This window comes from Apteryx mantelli, chromosome 4 (genome assembly GCF_036417845.1).
Source record: "Apteryx mantelli isolate bAptMan1 chromosome 4, bAptMan1.hap1, whole genome shotgun sequence".
In the NCBI taxonomy this organism is placed as follows: domain Eukaryota; kingdom Metazoa; phylum Chordata; class Aves; order Apterygiformes; family Apterygidae; genus Apteryx; species Apteryx mantelli.
Genome location: NC_089981.1, coordinates 20,631,409 through 20,648,802, shown reverse-complemented (window position 1 = coordinate 20,648,802; position 17,394 = coordinate 20,631,409). Strand labels below are relative to the sequence as shown.

The 17,394-nt window shown below is 47.5% G+C and overlaps 1 protein-coding gene across 1 annotated transcript in view; it reads left to right on the top strand.

Annotated features, from left to right (window-relative positions):
- Window positions 1-17,394, top strand: part of IGHMBP2 (immunoglobulin mu DNA binding protein 2) — a 40,746-nt gene that overhangs the window by 16,311 nt on the left and 7,041 nt on the right. The window contains exons 7-9 of the mRNA XM_067295920.1: window positions 311-458; window positions 2,460-2,634; window positions 12,805-12,987. Coding sequence (XP_067152021.1) covers window positions 311-458; window positions 2,460-2,634; window positions 12,805-12,987 — 506 coding nt within the window. The remainder of the gene's footprint in view (window positions 1-310; window positions 459-2,459; window positions 2,635-12,804; window positions 12,988-17,394) is intronic.

The following is a 17,394-nucleotide window of genomic DNA, read 5'->3' as shown; positions in this document are numbered from 1 at the left end:
CCAATGTGTGGTGGTACTCTCGTTTTGCTGCTCCACACTCGGAGCCTGTGAGCGTATCGGCATCATCTATCTTTTGCATAGACAGAAATATTCTTTATGCTCCAAGCAACACCGGTGGTGGAAGGGGCTTTCTGGTCAGGGGAGGGAAGAAAACCCAAGATTTTCTGAGGCTGATTAGGATAAGCCAATGGATAATGCTGGACGTAGAGAAACCGTGCTGGATCTGGCAGCTTTGGTTATCTAAGAAGCTGCTGAACGTATTCCTAGGCCTAGAAACTGTCTGTTCTATCTTGATTCTTCTGTTTTACAGGCAAAAACCAAAAAGGCTCAAGACAAGGGAGAAAGAAGCCATTTTCTAAGTGAGATAAAGGCACTGAGAAAGGAGCTGAAGGAACGAGAAGAAACTGCCATGACCGCAGCCCTCACCCATGCCAGCGTTGTCCTTGCTACAAATACAGGTGAGGGATCCTCTTTTTCATGCGGTGTGATATATGTTAGAGCAGCAGAGGCTCTTTTACCTCTTACATGCATCTCACTGCATCTCAGGGCTTTACATCGCTTGCCAGGATGCATGTGTTTGGTTGGTTTTATAAGTCACCCAAGTGGAATAAACCACATGGGATTTAGGGAGCTGGTCCGGGTATTGGTCAGGCGGCGCCTGTAGGCATGTCTGCATCTACAGGGAGGAAAGTAATGCCAGTGCAATCAAAGGGAAAACACAAACGTTTAACGTTTAATACGTGCTAAAGTGCTTTTCTAGATCAGATGCACAATACACCAGAGCCCGGTTATAATCTTCAGATTTGGTTGCTCAGGGATTATTTGCTGAAGGAAAATGTGAATAATTTTAGGTTATGGAAAAAGAGCATCATGGGGCATTCACAAGTCACTAACATGAAAGCTAAATGAAAGAGAAATCCTTCTGCTGTGTTATTTGCTGGGAATTAGTCTCTTGCTTCTGTAACTTTGCCTGAAAAACAGGGAGGGGATTGATTTTCTTTTTTTTATAACACTCATATTTTGCATTGGTCAGACAAAATTCTCTCCTGGGGCTCTGGGGCTTGCCAGCCAGTTTGGAAGTCTGTGCAATTCTGCTTCAGCAAAAGGTAGCGAGCAAACAGATAAATAAAGGGTTTGGATTTTGTGTTTTCCGCAGTTATAGCAATCTTGGTATTTGTCTGAAGCTACCTCGTTCGATGGGACTTATTTATGCAAGCCAAACCGCTCTGTTGCTAGGTTCAGCAGAGAGAGAATTTAATCATGGCAACACACAGGGATACGAGTGACCTTTAGTTACTGGGAGTTCGATAAACTCAAGTCCGTAGGGCTAGAAGGGAACAAACGCTTCCGCACAGCTGTACGCCACCTTGCTACAGTCTTCTTTTAGATAGAGAGACCCTTTTTATTAAAGCCTTTTCCTTCCACCTGCAACATGGCAAAATTGCAAAAGCCAAGCTCAAACTCTGTGCCCCTTGTTACCAGAGAAGATTCATATCAGGCTGGGAAAAAAAATTTAAAGGAGAAAGTGTCTCAGCTGACAAATTGTAACATCTGACCTGGTGCAAAGCTGTACAGGCAGCCGGGTTTACAGCAGCAAAGCAAAATCATCCCTAATCAGAGCTGCTTTCAGAGCCACGCTGCAAAAGCAGAGGAGCTTTTGAAAAGCCGTAAGCAGCAGTCTCCTGGTCTGGCACGCTGGCTTCTTAATCACTTCTGGCCTCCTTTTTCTTACTAATTACAGCAATATTTTTGATGCCTCTGAAATGTACAGTTCTGATCAATACAGGGATCGATATCTTTTTGTGGCTGGATTATAGCAGGACCTTTGTGAGGGCTTGGGAGACCAACATTGCAAACGGATGCGTCCGATGTAAAAAAATAGCCCGTGCCCTTACTGTCCGATTACAGTCTGCTGTGCTTTCCCTTCTCGCGCTCTCCCAAGGAAGGACACGGCAGTGCAGACGGGGACAACAGGGCTGGGGAATCAGGGTCTCTGCTGTCAGAGATTGATCTTTCTCCCTTGGGGTCTCTCAGTACCTCGGGCAAGGCGACTCTCAGGCCTGTCGTCCCCTCGGTTTTGGTTGCTGGGAAGTTTTGTTTGCATTTGAGGGCAGAAGGGAAGTGGGCGTTCATTTTGCTCTGCTCCCGCTCTGCGAATTAGTCAAGCATATTGTTCTGTTTATCATGTGTTTCACTGTTGTTTTCAAAGATACTTGGAAGCCTTTGGGCCCAGATGCCGGGGCGAAAAAGGACAAACAGAAATTGGCAAAAACAATTCTGGCATATACATATAAATGTATATATATTTGGCATGGACTAGAGAACCGAACTGGCAAATCCCTGCCGAGAAACCTTGTTCTACTGCCCTCCCGCAATCACAATTAAAGTGTGCGTGATTTGTGTCAAAAATGGGTCGCTTGCTCTTCGGTGCTAAGCTGGGTACCTTCTCTTTGAATTAGGCGCTTCCTCCGATGGCCCACTGAAGCTGCTTCCCGAAAATCACTTTGATCTGGTGGTGATAGATGAGTGCGCTCAGGCCCTCGAAGCCAGCTGCTGGATACCTCTGCTGAAAGCGCCCAAGTGCATCCTGGCTGGGGACCACAAGCAGCTTCCCCCCACCATCGTCTCGCACAAGTAAGGAGCGGTTCGCGGTCCTGCTTCTCCCATTATTTATGAAGCCAAAGGCTTATAAACTCCTCAGGTTTCACGACATTTTATTAACGTGGGTTATTCGGCTGTATCCTCCATGGGTTGGGTTTAATCACGCAGCCAGAATTACACCAGAGCTGTTTTTCTGATAGTGGCTGCTTAAAGTTTAATGCGGCTCCGTCTGAGCAGGCTTTCCTTATCACATGGTGACGTGACAGTCGGTCGTGTTACCTGCTGCTGGCCAAATCCCATAGTGGGAAAGCGCGTGTGGTTGGCGCGGAGCTGGGAAGTGGCCTCTTGGGCTGGTGGGTGCCCGCTGGGCAACTGCTCAAGGGCTCGTGAGAGCTTTGAGTTTGCAGCCAGGACGAGCAACCTGGCTGGCAGCCTTCAGCCCCGTGCTGGAGCTGCCGAGCGAACTCCGCGAATTGCCCAAGGCACGCGCGTCTTGCTGACTCCGCCACAAGGCTGACGTGACACTCTCGACCAGACGGGAGCAGAGACGTGGCCTGCAGGAGGCTGCACGTTGCTTTGAGTTTTGTAGGAGCAAGCTCAGGTGAGTTACCTTGGTGGAGTCACTGAAGCAAACCCCAAGAACTGCAGGTGATGCTCTACCACATCCTGGCCTTGTTTGCGGTGGGATTACTTGCTTGCAACGTGACAGGGAGCTGTCTACTTTTGAAACAGGGCCGTGCCTGTTTTGCATGGGTCCTCTAAGGTGGATCAGGGGCACAATCGAGCAGCTGGGTGCCCAACCTTTTTGGGGATTGCCATTTGTCCTTGTGCCACACGTATTAGGATTTGCATGCCCACAACAGAGAGGATCGAAAGCCCAAGGCAGACAAGAAGAGCGAGCGCAACGAGGCAGGAAGAGCGGGCAGACCGTCATGCCAAATCAGGCTTCCAGAAGGAAGAGCTGTCACACTGGAGACATCAAAGGTAGCTCTGTGGCAGCGTGGAAACAGCCCTGCTCAAAAGCCTTTGTAATGACGTGGGGACCTTTCCACTCGCTGCAAAGGGCTTTGCCCAAGGCGTAGGGGCTGGCGAGATAAACACCGTGAGGTGGAAGGATGCTCTCCTGGCTTGCGCTGCTGGGGGATCGCTTGTGGCCTTCAGCGTGCTTATCAGCATCCTTCCCTCAGTCATCTGAAACGTGCCCCGGCTCTGAACAACTCCACGCGTTGAGCTGGCAGCGTTTGCTTTTGTTAGGTTTTTCCCCTGAGTGAGGAGTGCTTATGCTATGAACTACGACTGGGTTATTCAAAATGTGTTTATTTTAATAGATCTCTTTCCTGAGAGACAGGTCATTAGCAGAGATACAGTTTTTTGACTCTGCTTCTCAGCTCTGTGTTTGTGTGCTGTGAACCAAATTCTTGGTTTTCTCACTGTTATGCCCTGAAATTTTTAAAGCAGTTGGAAAAGTTGCTTAAAAATAAAAATAAAACAGATCCACATCCGTTCAAGTTAGTAAAATGATAAGCAGAGAGTGAACAAAACAGAGAAATTCTGGTTGCATTGGCCAGTGTTTATATGCAGATTTTAAAACCTTTGATTTAAAAAAAAAAATCATCCATTTTCTAATGATGTTTTTCTTCCGCCTGCCTAGGGGTTTGGCCTGGTTTACCTCCCCTTTGCTGAGGGCAGGCTCTGTGGAGTGAATACAGCCTCGTGCTCTGTTTAATCCAAGTCTTCTCTTCCCTTTATTAAATTCTTCCTCTGTGGTTCCACATTTATTTATCATATTAATGTGGGAGCTGGTCCACTGAATTGCTGCAGTGCTTGTTATCGCACACACCACCGTGATTATAATATTTTGCAATACGTACAACGCATGCATTAAGAACAATTAGCTTGTGGCAAAGATCTGTGTGCAAATTGCCTGCGCTTCAAGGGGGATACACCAGCCGAGGAGTCTCTCAGTGGTTTAAAATACAGACGTGTGCATGTTTGTTTATCGAGCTTTATGTCTGGAATTACTGAACTGTCAGTCAGCATGAGCAGAGAAAGAGGGCTGACTTCATAAGCCCTCTCTCCTGCTTCCAAAAAATCATTAGCAAGATACATATCTATAATCTCACTTGAATTTTGCACACGGTAAATGAAACATCTGAGGGAGGCAGCGGCTCCCAGCAAGTGGCTAAGAGATGGTGCAAATAACGTTAAGGCACCGTATCATGTTAAAGAGAAGTCCGATATTGCTGTTGCCTGACGCACAGCTGCTTGTCGTTTTGCAGATGTCGGCAGGCAATATGCACGCTCCTCCACTGTCTAGAAGAGCTGTCTAGGTTGGTGAACGGCAGAAGAGCCTTTCTGGTACCCCCTACCCTTCCTGTCTCTTGCTGTTTATTTACTGCAAGTTTGCAGGCTGTGTCTCCGTGCCTAGGTTTTTCCATCCATAAGTTGGGAATAAGTATCTTGCCTACACACAGAAGCCAAATGGCTGGCCAAGGCTGGGATGTTTTTCTTCTTCATTCTTCTTCTTCATAGGGGCTGAAATCTGTGCTGAACAGACCACGTTGTTACTACCCTGGTGGGAGGAGAGGCAGCTGGGGGCTAGTTGGGAGCCAGAGCCAGCTTAGCTCCTGGTAAATCCGTGCCTGCTCACAGCAGAAGGGAATTAGGTTTAATAATTTGGCATCCAATAACAAAACTACTCCCAGTGGAGAGGAGCTTCTTGCCTGATGTGCAAGGTACTGTTTGGAGTATGCATCCAGTTACCAACAAGAAGTTTGCAATTTGGTCCTTCTAATTTCTGGGTTCTCATTCCAGCGTTGAGAAACTGCAACGCAGCTGCATGATGTCCTGGTCTTAGCAGTCTCCTCAGCCAGCAGGATTCATCTCGACTGTGCTTCTGAGCGGTGGCACTGGTTTGAGATTTTCCACCCCGCTCTGTGCTTGTGCCAGTAATTTGTTCCAAATTATGAATAAACAGAGAAGAGAGGGATGGATGCCCTTCCTCTCCTTAGGCTTCTGGCTGTGCATGTGGTCATATCTCGGGCCCAGAGCTCCAGCTGCAGCAACACTGACTTATAAGATCAGAAGCAGTAGATGGATGAAAACGCTCACCAAGTTTTTGCCGTGGTCCCAAGGCAGCAGCAGTTGGGATAACTACATGCTAGTGAGGCACATGGGGCTGTCCAGCCCCTCAAACAGAGGCTAGAGATTTGTTTCCCCAAGACTATCAGGCTAAGGGCAGAACGCAGTAGAAATTCCAACTGTATGATCATGGATGAATGGGCCTGACGCTCAGCTGACATCAGTTTTGGCCCCTCAGTGAAATAAAGTAGATTTCCCTCAGGTGAAGAGCTCTGAAGACATTTACAGCATCTGTCCAGAGGTGAATCTCCTAGCAAACACTTCACTCTGGCGTGGCAGAAGGTTTCCCATCCCAAAGGCACCTGTGCTGTGTTACTGTGACAGTCCTTCAGCTCAGTCTGCTGCTTTCTCATGATGGCTGATGCCAGAAGCCTGTACTGGTGCTGCATCTTGGAGATGGTAGCAGAGGTCTTCACTGGTAGGATCCATCTGCCTGCAGATCTCCTGGATCTCCTCCTAGTCCTGTTTGAGGAGTTGCACTGTTCTCTCCTTCAGTTTTGAGTTCATGCTTACGCAGTGAAAAGCTGTCACTAGTTTGCCTCTCTCCTGCCCTTAAATGTGATCATGATGTCCTCTGTCTCCATCAAAAAAAAAAAGTTTTGCTCCTTAGTTCCTCTGGGTATGGCTTTCACCAAGCTGTTTATCTTTGCTGTTGCCATTGTTCTTTAAAGAGCGCAATAGTCTTGTTGTGTATTTTCAGTTTGTTTTCCTTCCATATTTTTAAAATCCTGGTTTCACGAAGAACTGGTCTTTGTAAGATTGAGAGAGAGTGTGGGTAGAAGTCAGATCTTCTGGCTTTCAACCTTGGCACAGTTAACAACTGTACAGGCAAGTCAGTTGTTAGGTCAGCTCCCATCTCTTGTGGAGTAATCCGTTTCGGACCAGAAGCTCTGGTGATGTTTAGACGCTGTGTCACTCTGTGCCCCTTTTTAAGTTACATATGTTTAAAATAAAACAGAACAGAGAGAATCTGAATCAATCGTGTTAACAGATTTATGTCTTGACCTGGTCTACCATTAAATTATGGTCCGAGAGACTTGCTGTATTCAACAAAATTATTGCTCAAGGCATCGACAGGTCTGCGACCCAAGTGCAGGTCAGACACAACACCAGCCACCAGCTCTGTCTTTCAGACAGTTGCATCTTGGAGCGTAAAGTGCAAAAAGCCAAGCTGACTTCAGCTTATAGGAAGGATTTATGGGTTGTGTCCTCAAATGCTGGCACTTTCTAGGCAAGCCTCTGCTTTTAGTCTAAAAAGTAAAGCTGCTCGATGCTGCTGCATATACCAGACTGTCTCCTCTCAGTTCCCTCAGTAACTCTTGAAACTCATTAGCTAACCCGAAGCAAATCTGTCAAGGTGTGGAAATCTTGGAGATCTTCAACTCCATAAAAGCAGATCACAAAGCAGAGACCTGAGTTGATTCCTTCACCCGGGGGAAGGTCGTCATGTGAATTCAGCCGGAGTAGCAGACACAAGAGAAGCCACACAGGAGGGAGCCAAAGGAAGCTAGACTTTGAGTTCTGCTAGCTGTGCAGCTTCCTGTATTTATTATTATTATTATTTGAAGTATGTTAGTTTAGCACTGGAAAACTCCAGCTAGGACCCCACTCTGTTAGGCATGGTATAAAATGAAACAGTCCCTGTTCCGGTCTGAATAAACAGTGCGAAGCAGGAAAGAAGGATTATTGTTTCCGTTTCATCTCGTGTCTTACAGGAAATCTGTGATGGCATCAAGGTCTGAGCAAGGTCTCTTGAGCCCCAGCCTGGCGTTTGTCTATGAGCCCATCTTTCCTGTCCTTTCACTTACTTCTATAGGTTGGCGTTTTATTAAGTGAAGTTAATTAAAAATGGTTATTTTAAAGCTTTGCCCATTGCTCAAGCTGTTGTAGGTGGTGGTGGTGAGAATCAGCTGCCCGCTCGAGCCCTCAGCCATCCTCTTTCTTAGGCCTCTCTGTTGATGGACACTTCCCCGGAGAGTCACAGGAGTCCTTGGGCTTGGACCCTTGGCTGCTCCTGGAGCTTCGCAGCTGTGGACATCTCTTCCTTCCCTCAGAAACTGCTCTTTTCACTGTCAGCTACTGCTGCAGTGCTCCCTCCCTGCCTGGCCGACACTCAGGAGGGGGCATTGCGTGCACTCACCTTTGGCTGTCATCAGCAAAACCTCCGTGCGATGAAGGCCACCTCTTCATCTCCATGATGGATGTCTCCCTCAGCAGCTGAGATGCCATTAACTTCAATGATGAGGCCAAGGTTTTCTTAATAGCAAGATTTCGTCTTATTAGATAAGATCTCATAATGAGATAAGAAAGACCGAACATCTCCTACACCTCCAACATACCAGTGCATCCCTCACAACTTTGCAGTCTCTGTAGAGCCAAAGCAGAGTAATGCAGAGTACCTTGTCCTGCAGAAAGAAAGCTGAGATGAGGCGTGTTGTCCTGGTTGAAGGTAAAATTGTGTAATGCTGACGGAAAGTAGTTTTTCTTTTAAAGCGCTCTTGTTATCTAGTGAAAGCCTCCAGCAAGCATTAGCTTGGGAGTGGAAAAAATGTCAGTGAGCTCCAGCTGGAGTAGCTGACAATATGACTTGATAGCCCTCCTAATTAATTGCAAATATTGATCAATTAGAACAATTTATTACGAAAAATCTAATTATTTTTCCTTTAAACTCCGTTAAACGTAATTAGCTCTTTTCTTTACAATCTGAACTCTGGTGTTGTTTAATTGCCGCACAAGTAAAAGCATTTGCTTTATCGAACATGGCACATATCACACTTCTACTCTTTGCAGCAGAGGCCCCCTTCACGATGCAACTAAAACAGATGCTGGAGAGCGCTTTGCGCAATTGTGGTCTCTGCAGTCTGTGAGATGAGACGCAAAGGCAGATTGCTCCTGTCTACGTGGTGTTAGGTATTTCCAGAGGACTAATTAAGGAGCCGAATCACCCGCTGGCTCCCTCCCTGGTTAATGGGAAGACAAGAGCGTTTCCAAGGGATGATTCACCCAGGAAACAAGTCAAACCCTCCCGCCTACCTGCCTCTCTTCCTCCATTGATGACAGCAGACCCGGAGTGGGTGGACTCCTATTTTGGGGGCCTCAGTGAAGGGTCTAAAGTTAGCTGGCATGAATCTGGGCTGCCAGAAGGATCGTCTGTTACTATGAGATGTGAAGCTGGTCCTGCTTAAGTCGGAAGCCTTTACTAAACAGGAATGCCGTTATGCTTCATAGGTGCGATACTACAAGTGCAGTCACGCAGCCAGGCTTCCCCGTGGCTTGTGTCCAGCTCCGGGAGCCAGGCCCTGTCTGCAGTGCTGTCCCCAACCTAATGGGTGCCCCGGAGCTGTTATGACCTTTTTATTATTGGCTTTTTTCTCCCTGCGCTCAGCGTTTGTAGGGTGCGTTTTGCAACGCTTTTTCCGCTTGAGGCTGACGTAGTTTTGGTGAGGGGGCCAAAGGATGCTTCTCCCCTTCCCTTTGACTTACCTGCCTTTTAGCTCCGGATGAAGAGAAGCAAGCAACTGAGACACGGGCAGAGGTCTTGCAACCGGCTGAGCTGAGCCCTCCCCATGGGGAGGAGTCCTGTGTGGCCAGGGCAGGCCAGCAGTGTGGCATCAGACCTGGTGAGAAAGGTGGGAAAACGTAACACCCGAAGCTGCCATTCTTCCCCCTCAACTCTGTTGACAAAACCCATCATTATTGGGTTGTCTTCCCAAGAAACAATTTGTCCTCCTGGTTTTCATACATCATAAGGTCAGTAGCTGCCCCATGCACATCTTACAGTACATTTGCCTAGATCTTGTCCATGCTGGATGCATTTCTCCAGAAAGAGGTCGCAGCAATGGTGAACACCAGCCTGAGGCTGTTCCCCTCTTGACCATCCTCTCCCAAGCTCACTGACAGCAGCTTCAAGCCTCCGCCTGGGTTTTGGCCCAGTCCCAGAGCGCATCTCCATGTCAGGACACTTTCTGCTGTCTGGCAGGAACATGTGTTCTCCTCATTTTCATTTTAGTCCTCATTCAGTCTTTTTCTGTCATCCTAATTAATCTGTCTCCACATCAGGGCTTTGGTTTATTTATTTGTTTTTACACTCTTCAGATATCTGCAGATGATTATCAGACCCCTTCCTCTCGACTTGTTTCTTAGATGAGCCTGGGCATCTTTAGTGGTCCTGTTTGGCCTGAAATCCCTGTGCTGGTCCTCTGTGCTTAGGAGTTTGATACTTTGCATGTCAGGTCCAAACAAATTTGCTTTCACTCCATCACTCTATAGCAAATACCAGCCCTTAGTTTTCTTTGGTAGCCTCCACGGACAGAAATAGCAAGCTGCCTTCTTCCCTCATATTTGATATGAGGTTGTTGATGAGTGTTCATATTTGCAAGGCTTTATAAAGGCAATATCCAGAGAAAGGGGGCGTCCTGCACAGCCTCACTTAGTGCTTCACCTCCATTTGTGAGACTTCTTAAACCTATACGAGCGTACCAAAGCCCAGAGCGCAAAGCAGAGGATAGCTAATGCTTTGCATGTCCACCACAGCCTCAGCATGTTTTTGACATTAAGGGCTCTCGAGGTGGGCTGACATCCCTTCTCTTGACTCGGCTGTCCACGTTCGGTGATGTGCAGTGGAAATGCGAGTCAAGCCAACATCACTTTCTGTGTCTGAGGGAGGAGAGCAGCTATCCAGCGAATAATTAAAAAAAAAGATTGAAGGTACAGCTCCATCACTCGATGGGAGATTTCCCACTTGTTCCCCCAGTAATGACTCTCGACGCCTACGTGGCAGGCTGGCTCGTCACGCCTGGCCCAAAAAGGGTGTTTCACGCCACAGTGGGCACAAGAGCCCTTGAAATACTTGGTTCCACTTGGCTATAGATATCACTGTTGATTTGCAAAGTTTCCTCCAAAGGCTGGGTGATGACACCTTACCTATACAGCGCAGCTGTGTAAGGGCCTCATCCTTCCGCAGTGCTGGTGCTCACAGGAAGGTGGATCCAGGCAAAGCGCAGTCTCCTCTTGTACCTGAGCCAGAGACTAGCTGCCGGGGGCTTGTTTGGATAGTCTTAGCTTTCCTAGCTTTACTTCAGAGGAGAAAATTCCTGAGCGTTAGGAGTGTGAGTCTGTCTGTCCAACCTCCCCTCCCAATTTCATTGCCCTAAAGCAATTGATACTTAAAAGCTTTGGCTCTGGGATTTTGTTGGCATAGAAATCGACTGTTGTAGGAAGTAATTACGCTGTAAAATAATAGGAAATTTATTAACAGGTGAAATATCGCAAGCAGTTTAATATCCTCATTATTAATTCAATATATATGCTCATGTAGATCCCTGCAGTGGAAACTCTGCTGTTAGTGTATTGAAAGGTATTTTTTCCAAGGCTTGCTGTGAGTTTTAATGCCTGCCCCATGCTTTATGATATATTCTTAGAAGAAATACCTCAGCATGTTTATCACTTGGTGTTAAAAAAACACAGGTTTCTGCTGCCGGTTCTGTATAAAATCAGTTCTAGATTTGATCCTAGGTTTGCAAGAACTTGTGAGCCGAGGGAGGGGAGTAAAGGACAAAATCAAAGGGGAGATACCTTTCAGTTGGTAAGGGCTGTTTACCTTGCTGAATCCCTTTGAGCCTTTGGCAGCATTTTATTTTTGTATTGCTCAGCCGAGCCATGCCCCAGCTCCTGGTTGGGGACCACGTGCTCCTCGTTTGACTTGCCTGATGGGATTAATGCGGCGGACGAACTCTCTTTATTAAAACTGCTTCCTTCCCTCCTTGCCTTTGAGGTCAAGCCTGCCTTTTCGAGAGCCCCATGGGACCGAGCAGAGCTGGGGAGGATCAGGCTGCCAGTGACTTCCCGGCTGGTCGTGAGCCTGGAAGGAAGAAATATAAATCCAGATAAGTGGAGCCAGATCGCAGCCCCACAACTCTGCTCTTCCCCTCACTCTGCCTAGTCTCCTTTTCTCCCGTACCCTCAGCTGGGAGCAGGAATACCCATTTAAGTACATCCATGCCGTGGCTGGAGCAAACATGTTTGCTGGAGCTGGAAAGGCCTGGTGGTCCATCTCAGTCAGCAGCCGAAAGTACCGCACGGCTGGAAACCTCCATTCAGTAATACAGAATATTACTGCGACTCTGAACAGCCCTTCTCCCAGCTTCTGGGGCTGCGTGTGTTGTTTCATGGTCATTATGTTGGAAAAGCCTTTGAAAAAGCAGCACTATCTCTGAGGTCCCGCTGCTGTGATCATTCCCAGTTTATGACCCTTTTTTACGGGTGCTGCATTCTGCCATTTAGCAAGAAGGTCAGCTAATCAGAGGCGACATCTCTCCTCGGAAAGATCTACCCTCAATTTTCTCTTCTGCAGTTTTAATGAATTTGCAGCCTCTTGTTATATTTACCAAGTGCCCTGTTGTTAACATGACAGGCCTGGCCAGTGCGGCAAACAAGACGCTTGCTGTGCTTCCATGTACTAATGTAATGCTTCCCAACAGCAGAAATTGGATGCGTGCTGTGGCCTTTAGCCTCCGAGGGAATCATTTTCCCTAGCTGTTCTCCTGCATCGTTTCATCACTGTCACACTTGCTCACAGTGCTTTGGGAGCAACCAGAACCGCTCGCCGCAGCCTTGTACAAGGCACTTCATGCACAGGATGAAAAAAATTTATGCTCTGAAATGCTCAAAATCCACAATCAAAGCACAGGGATGCTTGTCCTTCCTCCTCGGAAGGATGCGATACCTCTATCAAACCCTTTCTGCATGGCAAGGAGAAGGCAATTAGGCTCCTGGAAGGCTTATTTCATTAGGTGTTTTATTAATTTGTGTCACAGAAATAAGCAGCAGACCTTTGCCATAAATGATGGAGTGTTGGTTTTCTTAATGGGATAATAAAGCAATAAGCACTAGAACGCATTAGTGTGTTAGTCTCGGGTGAGTGGCCAAGGAGTAATGAGAAAGCTTTAGCGTCAAGTGTCTTGATAAAATGCTAGCGAGGTCTGGCTGCGTTGACACCGAATGTTTTAAGAAGTAAGAACAGACATCTAGACTCGGCTTCTGACCCGTTTTTTTTCCCTGCAGGGCTGCTGCCAAGGGCCTTTCACTCAGCTTGATGGAGCGTCTCATAGAGAGGTACGGGGAGAAGGCCACGAGGATGCTGACGGTGCAGTACCGCATGCACCAGGCCATCATGCAGTGGGCTTCCTCGGAGATGTACAGCGGCCGGCTCACCGCCCACCCGGCGGTAGCCCAGCATTTGCTCAAGTAAGCGCCTCGCTTTTCGCTGGTTTATCTGCGCAGCGATGTCTTTTTCTCCCGAGTGCATGTGGAGCTTGTCCATATCCCCACGATGGAGTTTTCCATCCCTCCTGGCCCTGCAGGATCCTCCTGCGATAACATTTCTGTTTCATCCTTTATTTCACTGAGGAATCACTGATTTGGGTTGTCCTGTTTCTTATGAAACAAGAAACCATACATGGTTATCTTCCATTTACTCCTTTGGTGTGATAAATGATGAAACAAAGTACGTCCTTACATGGGCCACTGTGTAGCCCATCTTTGGCCCCAAAATCAACATCAAATTTGTGCCGTTAGAAAGCGACACCCCCTTCTCGCTTGGAGAGTCTTATTGCTAAGAGAGCATCTGAGGTAGGTCTGACAGCATCAGATCCATTTGTCTGCAGCGGTTTACCCTTTCTTTGGTAATTTAAAAGAAGCGACCAGCATTTCATTTCCACTGCATCCTGGGATGGGCCGGTGTTTGCTGACACAAGCCGTCGCTGGCAGTAATCGGTGCTTTTTAAAACTGCAGGCAGCACCGTTCTGAGAGGCGGATGGGAAAACATTAACTCTCTCTGTTGGACTCGGAGGAGTGCAAGATATCGCAGCGCTTGTCTGCATGGTGCCTCTGTATTTTTAGCAATGCTTTTTTTTAAATGCAAGTACTTAGGAGTTTGAAAAACTGATATTCCTCTAGACTCCTTCCATTTCATAGTGGCTCCTGTTTTGGATGAAAATAGCTGGAGAGGCCAACTTATCATGCTTGTTTTGAAATAAGCTCATTTGTGGACAACACCATGAGGTAGGAACCTATGCCCAGACACAAAGGGAGAGCTCTGTACGTGAGACAGCGCTGGCAGGGTGCTCAGACCCTCATCTACACCCGTGGCAGCCAGCAGGACTTCTGCTTTTATCAGTTTGCTGTGTGTCATGGCTTCAGGACTGTCAGATCTTCAGCCCAGCCTGCATCAGTGAAGCAATGCAGACTTCCATCTTGGTTTATATATGTCTATGTGTACATATGTATATATTTATATATGAGTGCGCCCATTGGATTCTGTAGATAGGAGTGGACAAGATATCTTTCTGCGAGTTCAACTGTGCCAGCAGGAGCTCAGCTGAGATGCATGGGCCTCATTCAGCAATAGCTGAGCCGTATGGACCTAATTCCAGAATCGGCGCTATCCAAAACGTTCTCCTTGATTGTTCTTGTTCCTTGCCTCGCTTTTTTTTTTTCCATTTAACTTTGTAATTTAAAAATACTGATGAAGAACCCCAGGCAAAATGGTTTGAAACCATTAACATTAGAAGCTTATTGAAAAGTTGAAGTTAGCTGACTTTGTTATGCTAATGAGCCGGTTTATTTTTATAGTTGATGGAGGAATGAGTGTCCCACTCTCTTCCCAGCCCACAGTGCAGCTTAGTTGCCTGCTCAGGGCCTTATCCCGCAAACAGCGGTTTCTGAACCTGCAATCAAATCTGCTAGTCCACAGTCCTGCCGATACAGCACATGAATACAGCAGTCCTCAGTTCAGGTGCAAGACCACGTACAGTTTCTGTGCTTCTGCAGAAGACCAGGTAATGCAGGGGCTTTATTAGAGTATGATCTTACATTTAAGTTGCTGGTGCAGATCCTTTTATGGTATTAGTGACCGTCTCATGCCTGGTGGTGGCTTAAGCCAAATGATTTGCTTAATCCCCTTCCTGAGCAAGAAGTAAATAGGTTTCACTCTCTTTTCTCCCAAGAAAAGCTGACTTAAGCAGAAGTATCCTAGAGAAGGCTGGAGAGTGCCCACTTGCACATCCTAAAAAGCGGTCAGAGCTTGGCCAGCAGCTGCAATTGCAGCTACAGCATTTAACACGCAAACACTGGGTTTGCAACTTTTTCTTGTATCCTTCCCATGGGCTGGCAGGTGATGGCCAAGGAACATGGACAATCCCAAAGCTTGGCCCGGTGCGAGGAGGAGGATTTCCATCTCTGCTGAATGCATTCAGAGATCTTCCTCTGGAGGAAGATCTGACTGGATGTAGGCTTCAGAGGTGCTCTGTAAACAGGGAGCCTTGTAGTGATCCCAACCATAATCCCTGCTCCAGCTCCAGCATTGGCAAAGCCAGTCCAGAAGGTTACATTCAAGCATTGAAATCGCAAGGACCTTGGTGCCGCTTTTGGAGAGAGGTGAAAGTTTAAGTAGGGTGTCCAAGTTTTGAGACGTGTGGCTGGGAGGAGGTCCAGGCATCGTCTGTTGTATTTATAAAAATACCTTGTGCTACAAAATGGTGGCAGGGAGTCTTCGGTGCAGCTGAACTTGTAAAGCCCGATTCCTGGGGGCCTTCGCTCATGATAACTAAGCTGGGTAGCATCCCCAATGTCTAATAGCAAGGCTGAGCTCCCACTGCAGCCTTTCTCTGAGCAGCGTTGTTGATTTAAATCTCATCTCCTCTACTGGAAAAAGCATAAATACTGGTCTCTGAAAGTATTACAGTTCTGCTCTGAAGGACTCTGTATTCCTGACCATCTTCTGCTCTGAACTCGGAGGCAGTCTGGAATGCTTGGTCTGTGATCTCTTAGTGATTCCTCCAGCATCAAATGCTGTCTTTGTACTTTAAAATTTTGACTTTTAAAGAAGGCAGGAGCCGGGAATATTCTGGGTATACTCCGAGACCATCACTTGCTAGAGACAGCTTCCCATTCCCAAAGGGTCTCTTCATCCACTGTGCATGGGGAGATCCTTGGGGTGCAGTTGCTGATCTCTACAGGTCACTACGACAGTGGACAACCTGCTGGTATCTGCTTTTAGGCATCCTCCCCCAGCAGAAATAATTAGCATTAATGGCAGAGAGGGAATACCTAACTAGAATTAACTGGGTTTCCTGATAAATAGATTTGTGTTTTGTCAAAAAGGGAATCTTTGGTGTCCTGCAGCATCTTTTCAAGGGCTGAGCATTTCCAAGGGGGCAAAGTCCTTCTTCCCAAATCTCCCTTCTTTCTGAAGCAGGTGGCCCAGCACATGAGAAATCCCCACACATCTCCAGACTCAAGTTCAGGAAGCTGCAAGCAGCGTTTTCCACATTCCAAGTCTGTGACTCATTCCCCTGAGAAAGTGGTTTGAAAAAAAATCACGAGCAGTTTCTGCTGTCAGTTTTTATCTAATTAATGTGCTGGGTGTCCCTTCTCTTAGCGCTTTTTTTTTTTGGCGCTAACATCCCCTCACTGAGCGAGGAACGTGCGGGAAATACCCCCAACAGCACGTGCCCCAGAAGACGCTCAGAAGACAGAATATCCCTCGGCTGTGACGTGTAAATCACCCGGCTGCAATCCCAGAGGAAGCACGAGGTCCCCAGGTGCCCTGGGGTAGCACATTGAGCCTGGATCCAGCATCTGGCTGCAGTGACAGCATGATTTGTGATTACAGAGCAAGAATCTCTCCTGGAACAAAAATCCATGCCTGCAGCGATTTGCAGCAGTTGGGAGAACTGCCTCATCCCCAAGGGTTAGCAAAGCGCTGGAGAGCTTTTCTTCAAGGTAACAGCCTGTTCTGCTGCAATCTCTCTGCCTTAAATGAGCATGAATTCTCTGCCCTGAAAAATTTATGTGGATAATTACTCCTCCAAAGCAATGTTCCTGTGGTTGAGATTGTTCCTGGCACTGAGAGATGCTGCAAGGGCTTTCCGTGGCCACCACGAGTAGGCAAAGAATCAGGATTAGCTACATGGAGAACTGGGCTTTTTTTCCCCCAAAGCCTCTGGTCTGCATAGAAGTGGCCAGTGACAGGGCAGCAAGCAGGGCAGGTATTAAAGAAATGGGAAACCTATTAAGTCTTTGTATTACAAAGAGAAAGAAACCCATCTTGCTCTCTGCAGGGGAGGGAATATGCTGATGCGCAAGTGGAGGTGGCCCTGCTCCAGAGGAGATCTGTGGAAAGGAAAGTTGATTGCTAGTCCCTGCGGTCCATGGAGATGGGGAAGGTACCTCGTGTGTCCATCCAAATTCAATCACCGACCAGTCCCAGCAGCTAGGGGAAGAGTTTTCCCTTGGGCTCAGGACCTGCCTCTGCCCTGCTTCGCTGTAGGATGGGGAAGGTGCATCCTGGGCTCTTTTGCAGAGGTTTTGGCTCCCTGGTGTAGCTGTGCTGGTCCCCATACCTTCCCAGCCGTGCATTACGGCAGGAGTAGCTTCAGACAGGAGAAATATGAGTTTCAATCAACAGAGGAGTCTGTTGTTGTTGATGGAGCGAGAAGCGTTCAGAGTTCGCTGGAAGCAAAGGCAAGCGATGGCATACAAATGCAGAGGAGCAGACCTGCAGCACCAGGAGTCCCGGAGACGAGAGGCTGCGGCCAGGGCCGCGTTCTGAACCGGAAACCCGCGGCTCCTCCAAATCCCGCGAAAGCCAC